At 36.9% G+C, this 17,186-nt stretch overlaps 1 protein-coding gene across 1 annotated transcript in view; it reads right to left on the bottom strand.

Annotated features, from left to right (window-relative positions):
• The window catches only part of OSBPL11 (oxysterol binding protein like 11), a 98,730-nt gene that overhangs the window by 65,319 nt on the left and 16,225 nt on the right, over positions 1 to 17,186 (bottom strand). Inside the window, exons 2-4 of the mRNA XM_060010821.1 lie at positions 7,557 to 7,625; positions 1,763 to 1,938; positions 825 to 904 (exon numbers count right to left, since the gene is read on the bottom strand). Coding sequence (XP_059866804.1) covers positions 825 to 904; positions 1,763 to 1,938; positions 7,557 to 7,625 — 325 coding nt within the window. The remainder of the gene's footprint in view (positions 1 to 824; positions 905 to 1,762; positions 1,939 to 7,556; positions 7,626 to 17,186) is intronic.

Below are 17,186 nucleotides of genomic sequence, written 5' to 3' on the forward strand. Positions count from 1 at the left end.
GGTCCATGGTTAGGACTTGGCGCTTTCACTGCCATGGGCCCGGGTTCAATCCCTGGTTGGGGAACTAAGATCCCGCAAGCCACTCAGCATGGCCAAAAAAAAATAAAACAGGGCTTCCCTGGTGGCGCAGTGGTTGAGAGTCCGCCTGCCGATGCAGGGGACACGGGTTTGTGCCCCAGTCCGGGAAGATCCCACATGACACGGAGCGGCTGGGCCCGTGAGCCATGGCCGCTGAGCCTGCACGTCTGGAGCCTGTGCTCCGCAACAGGAGAGGCCACAACAGTGAGAGGCCCACGTACCACAAAAAAAAAATAATAAAATAAAATAAAACAATCCAAATGTCCATCAACTGATGCATAAACAAAATGTGGTACATCCATACAACAGAGTATTATTTGGCCTTAAAAAGGAATAAAGTATGATACATGCAATGACATGGATGAACCTTGAAAACATTGTGCTTATTGTAAGAAGCCAGACCAAAAAAGCACATATTGTATGATTCCACTTACATGAAATGTCCAGAATAAACAAATCCACTGAAACAGAAATTATATTAGTGTTTGTCAGGGGACTGGGAAGAGGGGACTAGGGAGTGACTGTTGATGGATATGGGTTTTCTGGAAGGTGACGAAAACGTTCAGGAATCAGGCAGTTGCAACAGTTGTACAATCTTATGAATATACTAAAAACCATGAAATTGTACACTTTAAAAGGATAAATTTTATGGTATGTGAATACCATCTCAATTTTAAAATGTAAAAAAATAAGTTAAAAATCTTTTCCCATTTTTGTGCATTAATATCATATATGAATCCACATACCTTGCCAATAGCTTCAGTGTGATGTTGTGTACATATCTGAAGTCTGCTAACCCAATGCTGTCGCTCTTTAGCATCTGTGGCTGATAAAAAGTATCTACAAGTTATTCACTTTTATATTTATTTTTAGAATACAATTAATTGTCTATAGCATGAAGAACAGATCACTGAAAATCAGGGATTGGTCTTACTCTCCCTAGAGCAAGTGTCCCTGACCAGAGGGAGGTAGGAAAGAGGCCAAAGCATCAACCTTGTTAGGTAACACCATAGCTGGATGTGGATACATTAGGAGGATAAATTACATGCAGCTAGGTGGGCATATGACATGTCTTAACTTTCTCATAAAAATATGCTCTTCCTTAAAGAAATAACCTTTATTAAGCATTTAATGTATCCTCAGTATATTCCTTCAGATCTCTAGAAGCATGCTCAATTAGGGTTATCATTATACTTTATATGTATTAATTAAATAAAAACAGAAACTTTATATATACAAATTAAATGTATCTAAACAGAAGTTATACTTTATTTTAATGAATATGAGCATTTTTATAAATCTCAATTATGTACATTAGTCACTAAAAACCACAGAGCATACCAACCAAATCAAGAAAGGGGGTGAAATACAAATCCATGAAAGACATAAAAAAAAATTTAAAGAAGTCTATGTTTTTAGAGTTTTCAGTAATCAGGATTTCCTCTACACAAATTTCTTAGAGGGCCCAATTTTAAACAGACTTGTTCACTGTGCCACTTAAAAAAAGTCATAAATTAAAACAGATTTCATAAATCCTTAAAGCAATTCCAAGGTTTAAAATATTGTATCTATATCATCAATGACAGCAGTTTCTACTTCCAAAACCTAAATGAAAGCAGGGAAGTATACCAACTTCTCAAGGAAGAAGAAAATCACACTATTAATTCTCATATTTCAGTCATACCTCTGAGTTTATACTGTTCCCCACTGGCAGCATTTACAGTGAAGGTGTGAGAGTCCTCATCACTGGGTGATATTACAGCTCCTGCAAGCTGCAAAGTACCTCTGGGTTTTTGATTTCTAGACTGTTCATTCACAAAGTACTCCAATAGCCCAGCTTCATTGTTTAAAACAAAAAACCTGTAATGATTTTTAAAAAGGTCACAATTTTAAAATATTTCCCCTAGTCAAACTAAAGCAAACCAAATTTTAATCACACATTTTTGAGTTTTTGCTATAAATAAAATTCAAAAGCATCTCAAGAAGTACTTGGAAACACTAGATTGAATTTCCTAGCAGTAAATGTTATTGAAAAATTGAATGAGTTTAATAAAAGATATAAAACCTTCAGCTGTGAAAGAGGCATTTAATAGGGAAGAGGCATACTAGACAATGCAAAAAGGAAACAGAGATACAGTATCCTTTCAGAGGAAGATTTCTCTCCAGAATTCATTAACAGGGAGGGTAAGTTGCCCAAGACAAATGGTAGTGCAAATTTTTATTTAAAATTCACTGGAAACAAATCAAAGCATGAGCTCTGAAGTTAACAAATGCTAGGTAAGAAAGGAATCTGATTTAAGATTTAATCAGTGAAATAAACAATAAGAATAATGCCAAGGTATTAAGATTTTGTGAACATAACATTAAATAGGTCACAACTAAAGATTACTTATCCTCTTTAAAAATGAAAAAGCTGCAACTGGAGATGCAGAAACAAGGAACTTGAAACTAAATGATGAAATACTGATACACTTTGGAAAAGAATTTGATGTTCTGATTTGGTTTTAGATTAACTACTTTAGGAAATATGTTAATTCGGATTCCAATTTAAGTAGTGCAATAGTTCTTTTCTTTAGGGAAAAAAACCTAAAAAGTTTCTGTTTCAAAAAGTTAATGTTTGGGTTTAGAGCAATTTGGCATTCGACATGTTAGTGTGTTCTGTAATAGAACCAGGTAGACAATTTAATCCAGTTCAAGTTCCTAGAAGATATTGTCTTAAGCAACATGGCAACCATATCAACCATACCAAACTGGAAGAGAATGGGATCAGCCTTTTATTCAGGGAAAGAAAAAGAAACAATGAGAAGAAAATACAAGTCGAAAGCGGATGCCTGAAAAGGGAGATGGGAAAGCAAGACTATTTCTCATTCGTCTTTTAGTATGCTTGTGATTTTAAAAATTATGTTCACATATTCTGATGATATTTGATAAATTAATTGTAATATTTTTGAGAGCTTTAAACCTCCATTTCTTTAATTACTAGAGGAGTTAAACATTTTTCAATGTGTTTATTGACCATCTGTAGTTCTACTTAGTGAACTGCCCCTCACATTTCTGCCTATTTTTAAAAGGGTTGTTTAACATTATTTTCCCTAAGAGTTGAAGAGATTATTTTAATTAACACAAAAATAGCCACTGAAATCATCTTAAATTCCTAAAACATATGAAGTGTCCTTAGTAATCTGCCATGGTCTGAATGTGTCCCTGCCAAAATTCACATGTGGAAATCCTAACTGCTAAGGTAATGATATTAAGAGATGGGGCCTTTTGAGAAGAGATCAGGTCATAAGGGCGTAACACCCTCATGAATGGGATCAGTGCCTTTATAAAAGAGACCCAAGGGACTTCCCTGGTGGTCCAGCAGTTAGGACTCGGTGCTTTCACTGCCATGGGCAGGGGTTCAGTCACTGGTTGGGGAATTAAGATCCCCGCAAGCCATGCAGTGAGGCCAGAAAACAAGAAAAAGAGAGAGACCCAAGAGAGCTCCCTTGGCCCTTTACAGCCATGTGAGAATACAATGTGAAGTCTGCGATCCAAAAGAGGATCCTTTCCTGACCATGCTGGCACCATAATCATGGACTTCCAACCTCTGGAACTGTGAGAAATAAATTTCTGTTGTTTATAAGTTATCCAGTCGGTGACATTTTGTTATAGCAGCCTGAACAGACTAAGTCATGAATCTACTACAAAAAATTCAGCAAGCAAATGGAAGGGGTCTGTTAGCAAGAAAGCAGTCTCTTGAATATACTAAAAATCATTGAGTTGTACACTTCAAATGGGCACTACATCTCAATAAAGCTGTGAACAAAGGAACAAATGAACAAACAAACAAACAAGCAATAAGGAAAGGAACAAACGAAGGAAACGAGAAAAGAAAGAAATCTCTTCTGACTGCTCTAAGCAATAAGCACAATTCATTTCAAACAGTCAAAGGAAAAAGACTGGTCTCTTCTCTTACAAGCAGTCACTTCAAAGAAAATTTAGAGAATAACATGTTTGGAAATCTCAAGTTTGCTGTGAACACATATTTCTTATCCCAAAAGCATTACCGTAAACTTACAACATGGGAGGTACTCACCTAGATATACAAAAGGAGGGATTGGTAAAATGATAGAAATGAGCCAATAACTGAATACCTTTCTAACACCAAGATAATGTTATGGACCCACTGGCAGTAATAGAGCCCTTTGGGCTGTCTTTCATCATACATGAATTAATTCAAATGTTCTTCCTTCACCACTTCTCTGGAGATATTTTACAAGATGTATAGATTGGGGACAGAGAGACAATCCACATAGTGAGGAAACTTAATAAAGCTATTTTGCCCAGAAGGGTACAAGACTCTTGATTATAGTATTTTTATCAAGTTGGCCTAACCAAAAAGCTAAAGAAATGCAGAAACAAAGACTTAAGATTCAGCATCTATCTTTACATGCAGAAAAGTCACCTACGTTGTTAAAAGGAAAATTAAATAATTGTTTATTTTTTGCAACTTCAAAGCTACAGACTGTCAGTTTGAGAAAATGACTAATCTTCAGAATAGCCCACAACTTAAGGTGAAGTATTATCAAACGGAACTTTAATCTAAAAAATATTCTGACTTGGAAGTATGTCTTATGATGGCAAAAATCAACTTTAGTGAAGATTCTGGATGGAAGGGCACCCATGTGCTTTGCTCTGACCATCCTAGACTTCAGCGCTGAGCATGTATAGAACTCCTAAGCCAACTGGGTAGTGATCTCATCTTCAGGAATTAGAGTTGAAAGTGAAAGGAAGTGGGTTCAAGAGAGGGTCTTGCTCATTCCTAGGGCACTACATTCCAAAGCAAGCAGTTATTTATAGAGTACGCCCATGCTGGATTTTTCCAAGCTGCTCTAAGTTGCCCTTAGTCAAACAGAAATGGATTGCAGGGAAACTGCCTTGAATATCTGGCACAGGTGCAATGCTTTTGTTACTTAAGCTTTATCTGCAGCACAGGTACAAAGTGGCTAGGCCTGCCAAAGGAACTGAGCTCTAAGCCTAAGGCCCTTTAACATGTTCTTAAACTTTCTGTTCCTCTTTTATCATTCAATCTGCACATTCCAGCCTGAGAACTCAGTATATCTCTGCTATGCCACAAGCCTCCAGCCAGGTTGGCAGAAAATGGAAGTTTTTTCTAAAGTGGTCTTGCAGCAATCAAGTTGACAAGCTGAGACCTCTCTGATGGGGCAAGTTGGTAAAAGATTCTGTGTTCTCAGTGGCAAACAGGGATGGGTTGTCTTCATCCCCACTTCCTGCTGCTGCTAAAACTAGCCTTTTAAACAGCTGGAGGGATCACATGGGCAGAGGCAGTGCCCCTCCCTAAACTGGAACTTTGGCTTGGATCTCTTAGCTAACTCCTCAGGCAACCAGTGGCCAATGGATCTTTTTGGAAGGCTCCCTCATGCAATGACACAAACACCTGCCCCTTCTCCCCATGGTCTCAAGTTGCCACTGACCTGAAATGCCATCATTAACATATATTAAATCTTATAAGCTTGGGTATATTTTGGAGCTTTCTTACTCTGTTCCACTTCTGAGACTTTCTCAATAATATAATATGAATGAAAGTTGTTAATGTCATGGGGGAGAAAAGTTAACCTATTTCCCTTTTTAAAAAGAGAACAAAGAATAGTGCTAAAAGCAGAGTGACATAAATTTTTAAAAATATATATTTTATATGTCATTTAAATGTATAAGCTTTTAAAAAATTACATAAAAACTGAGGTGGGAAAATGCAAAATGAAAAGGCTCCCTTGACTTTGCTCTTCTTTTAAAAAAAAAAAAAACTGAGAACCTTAGAGAACTACCCTTTTCACTTCAACAGGAATGATTCCCTTCTATGTGTTCACATCCAGCTTTGACCTCTCATATGACCTCCAACTTCCTGCATATCACTCCTATTTGAAAGCCCTACTGTTACTTCAAACTAAACATGGCCCAAACTGCCTTCTCTTTTAATAAATCACATGTTCATCACAGCGCTTCAACTATTTTTTGAAAGTCTGAAAACCATTCTTTCATATACTATGTCCCATTTTCTAGTTGTTTAAGGTAAAATGCAAATTCAGCTCCAGTTATTCCATCATGCTTTTGACCTAGCCGAAAGCAGAGGTCTCCAAATGACATGTGAATAAGCAGCAGCATGTTATAATGCCAAGAACATAGACTTCAGAGTCAGAACTATTTGGGTTCAAATTCTAGCTTTAACATTTGTAAATTTAAAATCCACAATGAGATACCACTTAACACCCATTAGGATGGCTATTATTAAAAAAACAAAACAAAACAAAAAAAACCCACAGAAAACAGAAAGTAACAAGTGTTGGGAAGATGTACAGAAAGTGCAAGTCCTGTGCATTGCTGGTGGGAATGTAAAATGGTGCAGCTGCTATGGAAAACAATATGGAGATTCGCCAAAAAGTTAAACACAGAATTACCATGTGATCCAGCAATTCTATTTCTGGGTATATACACAAAAGAATGAGAGCAGCAACTCCAACAGATATTTTGTACACCAATGCTCACAGCAACATTATTCACGATTAGCCAAAAGGTAGAAGTAACCCAAATGTCCACTGACAGATAACTGGATAAACAAAATGTGGTATATACATACAAGGGACTACAATTCAGCCCTAAAAAGCTAGGAATCTTGACACACGCTACATAGGTGAAACTTGAGGACATTATACTAAGTGAAATAAGCCCATCACAAAAGGACAAATATTGTATGATTCCACTTTCATAAGGTACCTAGAGTAGTCAAATTCATAGAGAGAGAAAGTAGAATAATGGTTGCCAAGGACTCAGGGCAGGGGGAAATGTGGAATTATTGTTTAATGGATACAGAGTTTTAGTCTGAGAAGATGCAAAAAGTTCTGAGACGAATGAAAGTGATAGCTGCATAACAGTGTGCATGTATTTAACGCCACTGAACTGTATACTAAAGAATGTTTAAAATGGTAAATTTTATGTTATGTTTATTTTACCACAATAAAAAAAAAGGTTTAATACCCTGCCCTACAACTACCAATTCCACACAGTATTTAAGATAGCTGGCTTTGCTACTTATTGAGTGCTTGTCTGACCTTCGGCTGGTTATTTAAACTCTCCAAGGTCCCAGAGAACTTTTGAGAATCCTGAACAGGCACCTAACACAAATCTCTTTGCCGTCTCCAAACCACCCTAAAAGCCTCACCACTGCAAGTATGCATAAGGCAAGTGGACAAATGATTCTAACTTCTGAGGCATTTGGAGGCTGCAATTTGGACAGATGTTAACTCCTCCTACCCCTTAAAAAGGAGAAGAAAGTCATTAGACTTTTAGGAAAAACATGGTAAATCTTTCTCTAACATGTTTCCCAGCCATATTTGTACTGAAGTAATATCAGAATATAAAATTATCAGCCCCATTTCTGGTCTCTTGGGAGAGAGATGTGACAGAATAATCACACTTACCTGTACTGCCACCCAGTGACAAGGTTGGTGTACTTCATTAAATAGCCATACACACTTTCCATGTGATCACTGTTTCAAAAAGATCAGAAAGGGCCAAAGTCAGTGAAAATTAGAAGAAATTCCAGGAAGTTAACTGTACAGTTTAAAAAATAGCTGTAGGGACTTGCCTGGTGGCACAGTGGTTAAGAATCTGCCAGACAATGCAGGGGACATGGGTTTGAGCCCTGGTCCGGGAAGATCCCACATGCCATGGAGCAACTAAGCACGTGCGCCACAACTACTGAGCCTACGCTCTAGAGTCCGTGAGCCACAGCTACTGGGCCTGAGCGCCACAACTACTGAAGCCCACGTGCTTAGAGCCCATGCTCTGCAACAAAAGAAGCCACTGCAATGAGAAGCCCACGCACTGCAACCAAGAGTAGCCCCCGCTCACCGCAACTAGAGAAAGCCTGCGCGCAGCAACGAAGACCCAATGCAGCCAAAAGTAAATAAATTAATTAATTAATTAAAGAAAAAAAGCTGTAGACACATACTTTTCTACAAATACTTCAAACTTACTTCAGAAGTAAAATTTATAGGTTAACAAATAGAGCTATTTAATCCCCCACATTTCATACCCATAGGACTTTACCAGAGTTCTTCAAAGCAAGTGTAATCCCCCATAAATCACTATACAATATTCATATATAAAGTCATTATATACGTATAAAATTACATAAATATGAAACAAATATACTATACATATAATTATAAATAAAAATATTTTATAACTTAATTCAATACTAAACAAAGAAAATCCAGTTTTATGGTTCTAGAATAAACTAAAGAAGGTCTCCAGGTTGAATAGTTCTTCCTCAATCTGGTGGGACATGTTATGTCTTTGATTCTTTGGGCTTTCAAAATGAAGATCCTGTTTTTGATGAGTATGACACCTCACTCCCACTCCCCCACCCCAGATAGGCATGCGGCAAAGTGCTCATTGCAAGTCTTACCACTGGAAAGATTTATTTGGGACCTGTGTCGTTAGCCTTACTGAAAGTGAGTTTCTTTACCTCCTGCCCCCTTTTTCTATTTATCAGAAATGTTCTGTTACAGTGGTTCATAGAAAATGCAGTATCTTATTGATACTTTGTTTCCAATATTTTAAGGTTCCTTATACTTATGAAAAGATATTAAAGCTTCACCTACATTGATGTATCTTTTTGATATATGGGCTTCATTTTTCATTTTGTAACTTACATTAAGAATTCTTTTTAAACTCATCTACTCTAAAGTTTTAACTTTAAACTATAAGATGCAAACGATATTAAACATTTATTTTCTCTACCAACCCTGAATCACAGAGCTTACTTGGTAAAATTTCAGCTAACCAGCATCTAGGAAATGGAAAGTATAAGACAATTGGCAACCTTTAAAACATGGATATCAAAAGCAAAATCAAGAGAGAGCTGACACAACCAACAGAACAAAAATTTTTTAAGACTTAGGTTGATCTGAATGACAAATGAAAAGAGATGAAGATAAAGATACTCTCTTACACAAACACACAACAAAATGCCCAAACTGACTATAAGATTCTAGTAGCTATTATTACTGGAGAGCAAGTAGGAGAATGCCTCAGGGATAAACTCAATGTTGGGTGCCCTTCTAATCTCATTTCTTCAAAGTGCTTGGAAGTTGGGTGCCCTTCTAATCTCATTTCTTCAAAGTGCTTGGAAATAAAGAACTGATCCCATGACTGAGTATATGTTACTTTTTTTTCTGTACTTTTCTTCCATTCTAAGGCTGGCAAACAACACTGTTTACTAATATTAAGTGAAACGGCTCGTGTCCTTTTGGTTTCATACAGTCACTAATCTCAAGAAGACAAAGGCTGTCAACCTCTAAACTGCCAACCCAAAGTTATGATAAGTATACATGTATTCTGTCATGTTAAAACTGACAGTACCATTTGAATTCTCATTTCAGTAATTTCTAAAACCCCAATCTAGAGGAAGGATTCTTCTCTAGAAACCCAACCCATTGGATTTTTGCCCTACTTCCAGCCCTATGTCACAGCAAAGCTATTTCTTTCAGTTCCACTGGTACTTGAAAGGGCAGAGATTTCTAGTCTGGCACTCATGTTTTCCCCAGGCTTCAGGCTTAAACAGCTTTTGGGGGCCAGAGGAATCCCAATGCCCCTGGACTCTGCCCAAAAATAATTTCCCAAAGAGTTCCTAATCTGTTTTAGATATTTAACATAGAGCTTAGCTGTCTTGAACTGTTCTTGTCCTCAAAACTTATTCCTTCACTTATATATGGAATCTAAAAATAAAAACAAAAAACCCCCAAAACTCATAGAACAGATTAGTGGCTGCCAGTGGTGGGGGTGGGAGGTGAACAAAATGGGTGAAGGTGATCAAAAGACACAAACTTGCAGTTATAAAATAAGTCAATCCTGGGAATGTTATTTATAGCATGGTGACTATAGTTGATAATATTGTATATTTGAAAGTTGCTAAGAGAATAGATCTTAAAAGTTCTCATCATAAGAAAAACAAAGTGTAACTGTGTAGTGATGAATGTTTTTTAAAATTTTTATTTATTTTTTATTTATTTATTTTCTGCTACGTTGGGTCTTCATTGCTGTGCACGGGCTTTCTATAGTTGCGGTGAGCAGAGGCTATTCTTCGTTGCAGTGCGCGGGCCTCTCACTGCAGTGGCTTCTCTTGTTGCAGAGCACGGGCTCTAGGTGCGCAGGCTTCAGTAGCTGTGGCACGTGGTCTTGGTAGTTGTGGCTCGTGAGCTCTAGAGCGCAGGCTCAGTAGTTGTGGCGCATGGGCTTAGTTGCTCCACGGCATGTGGGATCTTCCGGGACCAGGGCTCGAACCCGTGTCCTCTGCATTGGCAGGCGGATTCTTAACCACTGCGCCACCAGAGAAGCCCAGTGATGCATGTTAACTAGACTTATTGTGATCATTTTGCAACATATAAAAAAAATTATATTGTGCACCTAAAACTAATGTTATATATCAATAATATCTAAATTTTTAAAAAACCTTATTCTTGGTCTATTTTGTCCTGTAGCTTCATAACCTGAATATTTATTTACACTCTGTACCAATCCACAAAAGGCCTAGGGTGTCACATAACCTAAATTAAATATTTCTCCAAAGTACCCAGATATTCCATAATTCAGCATTTAAAATTTTCCCCTTTAATCTAGGTTCTCTACACCAAGCTTTCATTCCTAGATAAGAAGCATTTCATAGCTATTAGCATGCTATAAAAACATTACAACTCAGTTATAGTTCAATTCCTCTGGTTCTAGGACTATATATATTCTTCAAATGGATATGTGAACTGTGCAGAGAATGTTTATTAAACTTCAGATAAACTATCTACAACTGAGAAAAACAAAATCTTCATTTCAAAGCAATCAAAGATTATGCCTCATGTCCCTTATTTTTGTTTAGTCCCTCATATTATTAAAGGTATTCCTCATTTTGGTCATATCTAAGTTATTTATATCAGTCATTTAATGACTATCAATGAATTTTTAAGAGTATAATTTCAGTAGCATCATTCATTAAATAAAATGAACGTGTATCCTCGTATTCCACAGTACAGTAATGTTTTATGTTTAATTTTTAGTGTTTTAATATTTTTGATACTTGCATCTAAAGAGTTAACCTTCTCACAAAAATCACAAGCGGGATACTGACATGGTTCATTTGGTAGTAGCATAAAGCCAGCTTCAAAAGAAACCAATTCAAATATGTACTTATAAACTGCTGGCCTGCTTTTACTACAGAAAACAGACATCTGAGGTTACAAAGAACCAACTGAAGAGCAATCCATTCTTGGAACAGCTGGTTGCACTGTCCCTCTCTCATCCTTCCCCTTCTCTAGTCAGTGCAACCAGCTGATGTGGAACCACTGTGCCATCTGGTGGCCAGCATAAAAAGCTCTGTGAGTGAACATCTTTCGTTCCCTCTCCTTTCTTCTCTCTACTTCCTTATAGTTATTATGTAGTACTTCTAACACTCATGCTTTGCTCCTATTTAAAATGTGTAAATTTAATAGAAGATTTACCTGTTAATATGAATAAAACCTAGTTGTTAAAGTGGGAATATACCATATATCTGATTATATCATACTAATATTCTGTGTTCTATGAATTAGAGATGACGGTCCAAAAGACTAATACACAGAAAAATAAGCTATGAAAAAGTTAATTTCTTCTTCAGTCCTTCACCAACTCCACCACTCAACAAATTGCGTATATTCTGATCTTGTTAACGTTTTATTGAAATTAGCGCTAGAAGCTGATAGTCTACAAATACAGTTGATTAACTGAACTATATGCCAAGTGGCATTATTCTGTTTGAGGTTCATCACCTCCTAGGTATCTTAACAGTGACTGCTTCAATTCCTAACTCTTCATTACTATAACACACATTTCTTAACCCTTCTTTATCAGACTTAAGGAAGATATGCAGAAGCTTTTAAAATTAAACTACTTTTTCACCAACATTGAATTCAGTTAAAAAAGTCTGTTTCCATGGTTAGACCCCGGTAGACTAAACCCTGTATTTTGAGAACAGAGGTTCCGATCAATATTATATGTAGAGAAACGGCAAGAACCTTGGAAGCCACAGAGACTGTTCTATTCTTCACTGATTTTCTTTCTTCATTTATTTTTAAATGTTAAGCATTTATTTGTATTTTAATAAAAACAAAATTAAATAATATATAAAATTAAATATGTGAAAATTAAACATAGTTTTAAAATGAAAAAATAAAATAAAATTAAGCCACTTTTTTTAACAGTTTCACATCCTTTTATTTCAGTTCAACACTATTGCTCAGTACCTTCTAAATGAAAAGCACTCTGAAAATCCACAGAAAAGGATGGGGAAGTAAAAAAGGCGATTCCTCTCCATCCCAAATCCATTACCTAATATAAAAAAAATGTACGTCCTTGAAGAAAAAGACAATGACCCACTGGAACTCTCTGCTTTTAGCTGTCATACAAATGAAAAGGGTAGTTTTTCATTTGTAGAAAGGGTAGAGTCCTGTGTTAAAGACACAGGATTCATTAAACAAAGACACAGGATTCAATAGTGATTAGGTTGAAACGATGGATGGGACTTGACTTATCAGATGTGGAATGAGAGTGAGAGAGAAGGGACAAGGGGAACACCCAGATTTCCAGCTGGCACAACTGTGTAGATACGAACAAACGCCTTTATGGGGATCATAAAGGAAGTTTTGGATTTGTTCCAATTTAACATGTTGAATTTAAGGGACCTGTGGGACATAACACAGGGAGATATGCAATAAGGTAGCACAATTTGGACTGAACATACAGATTTTGGTAGTGATCAGCATATAAGCATGTAACTGGTATTTGAAATGATGAGAGTAAAGAAAATCACCTAGGAAATATTATAAAATGACAAGAGAAGGGACAGAGTCTAAGAGAGAACCCTAAGGAAAAGTTTTAAAGCAAGAGGAGTACAGAGAGGAGATAAGTAGATAAGTAGTAGGAAGAAAATCAGGAATATTTCAAGTAAGTTTTTGGTCAAGAATGTTTAATACTATTGAGGGGTGAAGGAAAATGAAGACTGAGAAGTTTCTATTAGAGTTAACAACCAAGGGAATCCCCTGGCAGTCCAGAGGTTGGGACTCGGTGCTTTCACTGCTGTGGCCCCTAGGACCCCACAAGCCGTGAGGCACAGCAAAAAAAAAAAAAAAAAAAAGATTTAACAACCAAGAGATAACAGTTCCAATTTAATGATGAAGGCAGAGCCAGATGGCAATAACTGAAGAGAGACTGGGAGAAAGAGAAGTGGTTAAGGTGATATTATGGGCTTAAGGCAACGGTAGCTGTAAGTGCCTGACAGGCAGGATATAGTAACGAGAAAAAGGCTCACCACAACTCAGGAAAGTGATAGAAGGAAATGGGGGAGAGGTGGGCTCCAGAGCCCAGGTAGAGGAATTAGAGATGGATACCTTAAGGCATTTAATTACAGGCAGAAATTTATGCAAGCTGTAGTAAAGGAGGTGCCAGTCAAGCCACAGTTCAAAATTCCTACTTTCTACTAGGCAAGAACTATCCTCCAAAAAGGCTTAGTTTTGGTTCATTACCTTGTAACATAAATAGCATGAAGGGAGGGAGCAGTCTGCTTAGCTGAGGAAAAAGCAACTGACAACAGATGGGAATGACTGCAACACATGTACCTCCTGGCGCTGTAAAAAGATATTCCACAGAGCAGTGACTGCTTCTTACTCATCCTAGCAGTCCACGCAGCACCTAGTGTATAGCCTGGGATATAAACAGGTGCTCAATACATCTCCACTGAATGAATTAGGCAATGGGAAGACAGAAGCAGAATTTTTCTATAAAACCACAAGACAACTGAGTAGCCTGCAAAAAAACCCAAAACAACAAAAAAACAAAAAACAGCAACAACAACTCAATTCACAGCCTGTATACTCAAATAAATCCCAGCTAAAACTAATTCTAATTTCAACTGTGTCTTAATCTATACCAAAAAGTATACAAGTCAAGGGAGACTTCCTCCCTTCTGCTAAGAGTCTTAAAAATGTTAATGCTCTTTGGTCCAAGAACTTCACTTCTAGGTATCCAGACAGACGATTAGAAATGTAGACAAACATAATATGCAAACATGTCCAATGTAGCACTATTTATAATAGTAAAAAAAATTAAGTGAAGAGACAAGGAAATGAATGGAGAGGAAAGGAAGAAAAACAAATAAGCTAAATGAATGGCATTAAGAAAATGATTAAGAAATATGATAGAATAGTATTCACCAATTAAAATGTTTATGAGTTTCTAACAACATGGGGAAACACTTATTAATAGCACTAAAAGTACAGGTTACAGAATTTTATATAGTGTGTAAAATATATGCACAGAACAAAAGTACACAAAACAGTTAACTGTGGTTATCACTGGATGGAAGAATTATGAATGATTTAATTTGCTCCCTTTACTGTTTCACATTTTCCAATTTTAATATATTATTTTTATAATCAAACAAAACATTTTTTAAATGTTCAATTACATTGACTAGGTGGGACAGTCCAGGCACAGAGCTATTTACACTTATTAATAGGTATGGATTAAATTTTTTAAAACTTTCCCATGTGACTATATGAGCATTGCTCTTTTGGGATGTAGAACTGTGTTTCCTAAAAACCCTTACTTCTCAAATTAGGTTACACATATCCAAAACTGGGCTAGATGGCTAGGAGAACAGGGTAAAACTAGACTATCTTTCTAAAGCAAATTTACTTGACTATAAGAAGTTAAAGGCTTTTTAATGTCAAAACTCACATAAATGTTAAGAAACTTGCTCCCTCCTCACATATTTCCATGAGGAGGACTTCTCCAGAGAGCTCCTGTCCTTCTCTCCCCAGCCTTCCCCTCACTCTTTCCATAGCTGGGTATGAATGAATGGCTCAGCCCGTTCTGGGCTCTCTTCTTTGTATCTGCCTGCCTACCCAGAGAAGATATTTTCATCTGCTCTGATGGAAATAAGACCTGAGTATTCCAAGCTGCTTGTGACGAGGTAGATAGGCATGACTAATTACAGGGTGAAATATTAGCTAACCTATTTAACCCATGTTAAAGGCACTTTCTTCAGTGAGTTTTTCCAGTAATAAAACAATTTCTTCACACCCATTAGTATGGCTATTATCAAAACCAAAACCAAACCAAACCAAACAAAACAGAAAATAACAAGTGTTGGTAAAGATGTAGAGAAATTAGAACTCTTGTGCATTGCCGGTGCAACTGTAAAATGGCTCTGCCACTGTGGAGAACAGCATCACGGTTCCTCAAAAAGTTAAACATAGAACTACTATATGATCCAGCAATTCCAATTCTGGGTATATACACAAAAGAATGAAAGCAAGAACTCCAACAGATAAAAATGTTCACAGACACATTATTCACAACAGCCAAAAGGTAGAAACAACCCTGGATAGTCCCATGTAAATCAATGAAGCTAGAACACACCCGCACACCATACACACAAATAAACTCAAAATGGCTTAAAGACTTAAATATAACACAAGACACCATAAAACTCCTAGAAGAGAACATAGGCTAAACATTCTGATATAAATTATACCAATGTTTCCTTAGGTCAGTCTCCCAAGGCAACAGAAATAAAAGCAAAAACAAACAAATGGGACCTAATCAAACTTACAAGCTTTTGCACAGCAAAGGAAACCATAAGCAGACTGCTCCCTCCCTTCATGCTATTTATGTTACAAGGTAATGAACCCAAACTAAGCCTTTTTGGAGGATAGTTCTTGACTAGTAGACAACCTACGGACTGGGAGAAAATATTTGCAAATGACACAAATGACGAGGGCTTAATTTCCAAAATATACAAACAGCTCCTACAATTCAATAACAAAGAAACAAACAACCCAATCAAAAAATGGGCAGAAGACCTAAAAAGACATTTGTCCAAAGAAAACATACAGATGGCCAATAAGCACATGAAAAGATGCTCATCATCGCTAATTATTAGAGAAATGCAAATCAAAACACCACTTCATACCAGTCAGAACGGACATCAGCAAAAAGTCTACAAATAATAAATGCTGAAGAGGGTGTGGAGAAAAGGGAACCCTTTTACACTGTTAGTGGGAATGTAAATTGGTGCTGCCACTATGGAAAATAGTACAGTGGTTCCTCAAAAAACTAAAAATAGAGTTGTCATATGATCCAGCAATCCCACTCCTGGGCATATATCCAGAGAAAACTATAATTCGAAAAGATACATGCACCCCTTATGTTCTCTTTCTCAACTGGTCCTGAACTCATGATATTATTTATAGACCTCTGAAAAACCCAATAACAAATATATTACAGAGTAGAATATAAAATCCTCATGAATTTTGAAGATACTACAGATAACTCCCAAGAAAGTGATATCAGCCATGGGCTGCTTTAAATCACAAACTGCATCCACTGGGGGTACCTACTGTCTTATGCAGTTAAGAGAGATTTCATGAAGAAAGTTCGAGAAGCACAGCTGTAAAATGGTTGCCTATACAGACCAAAAACAGAAGAAGTCCAATATATAATCTGATTGTTACAGACAACTAAATTTGAGAAATCCCTCATGCAGATAATTGGCCATGTGAAGATGGGACAGAAGAAACTTCTACATGGAAAAGCAGAAAGTCAATTCTAACGCTTCCAGAAAGTTAGGAAGTGGTTTATTATAATGGGAAAAGCATGAGCTTAACACACACACAGGTTTGAATCCCAGTGTGACTTTACGCAAGTAACACATCCGGTCCTATGTGTCTTTATCTGTAAATGCGGATAAGAACATCTAACTTCAGATTTATAATGAGGAAACAGGAAGAGATAATATATTTCAACCCAAATATATTTGAAGTACCTTTCAACATCGTAAATGCTCAGCAAGTATTGGTTTTCTCCCACTCCAGGGAGTCGATTCCTTTGTGGGGAAAGGGCTCATTTTCTAGATCAGTTCTTTAGATCTCTCTTACCTTGTCAGCCTGACATTTTCAAGTCAGAATGATGGGACCTAAAAAGCCCTGAGTCTCCCACTTCTTTATTTAAAAAAATAATTA

The sequence above is a fragment of the Delphinus delphis genome, chromosome 4 (genome assembly GCF_949987515.2).
Source record: "Delphinus delphis chromosome 4, mDelDel1.2, whole genome shotgun sequence".
Classification (NCBI taxonomy): domain Eukaryota; kingdom Metazoa; phylum Chordata; class Mammalia; order Artiodactyla; family Delphinidae; genus Delphinus; species Delphinus delphis.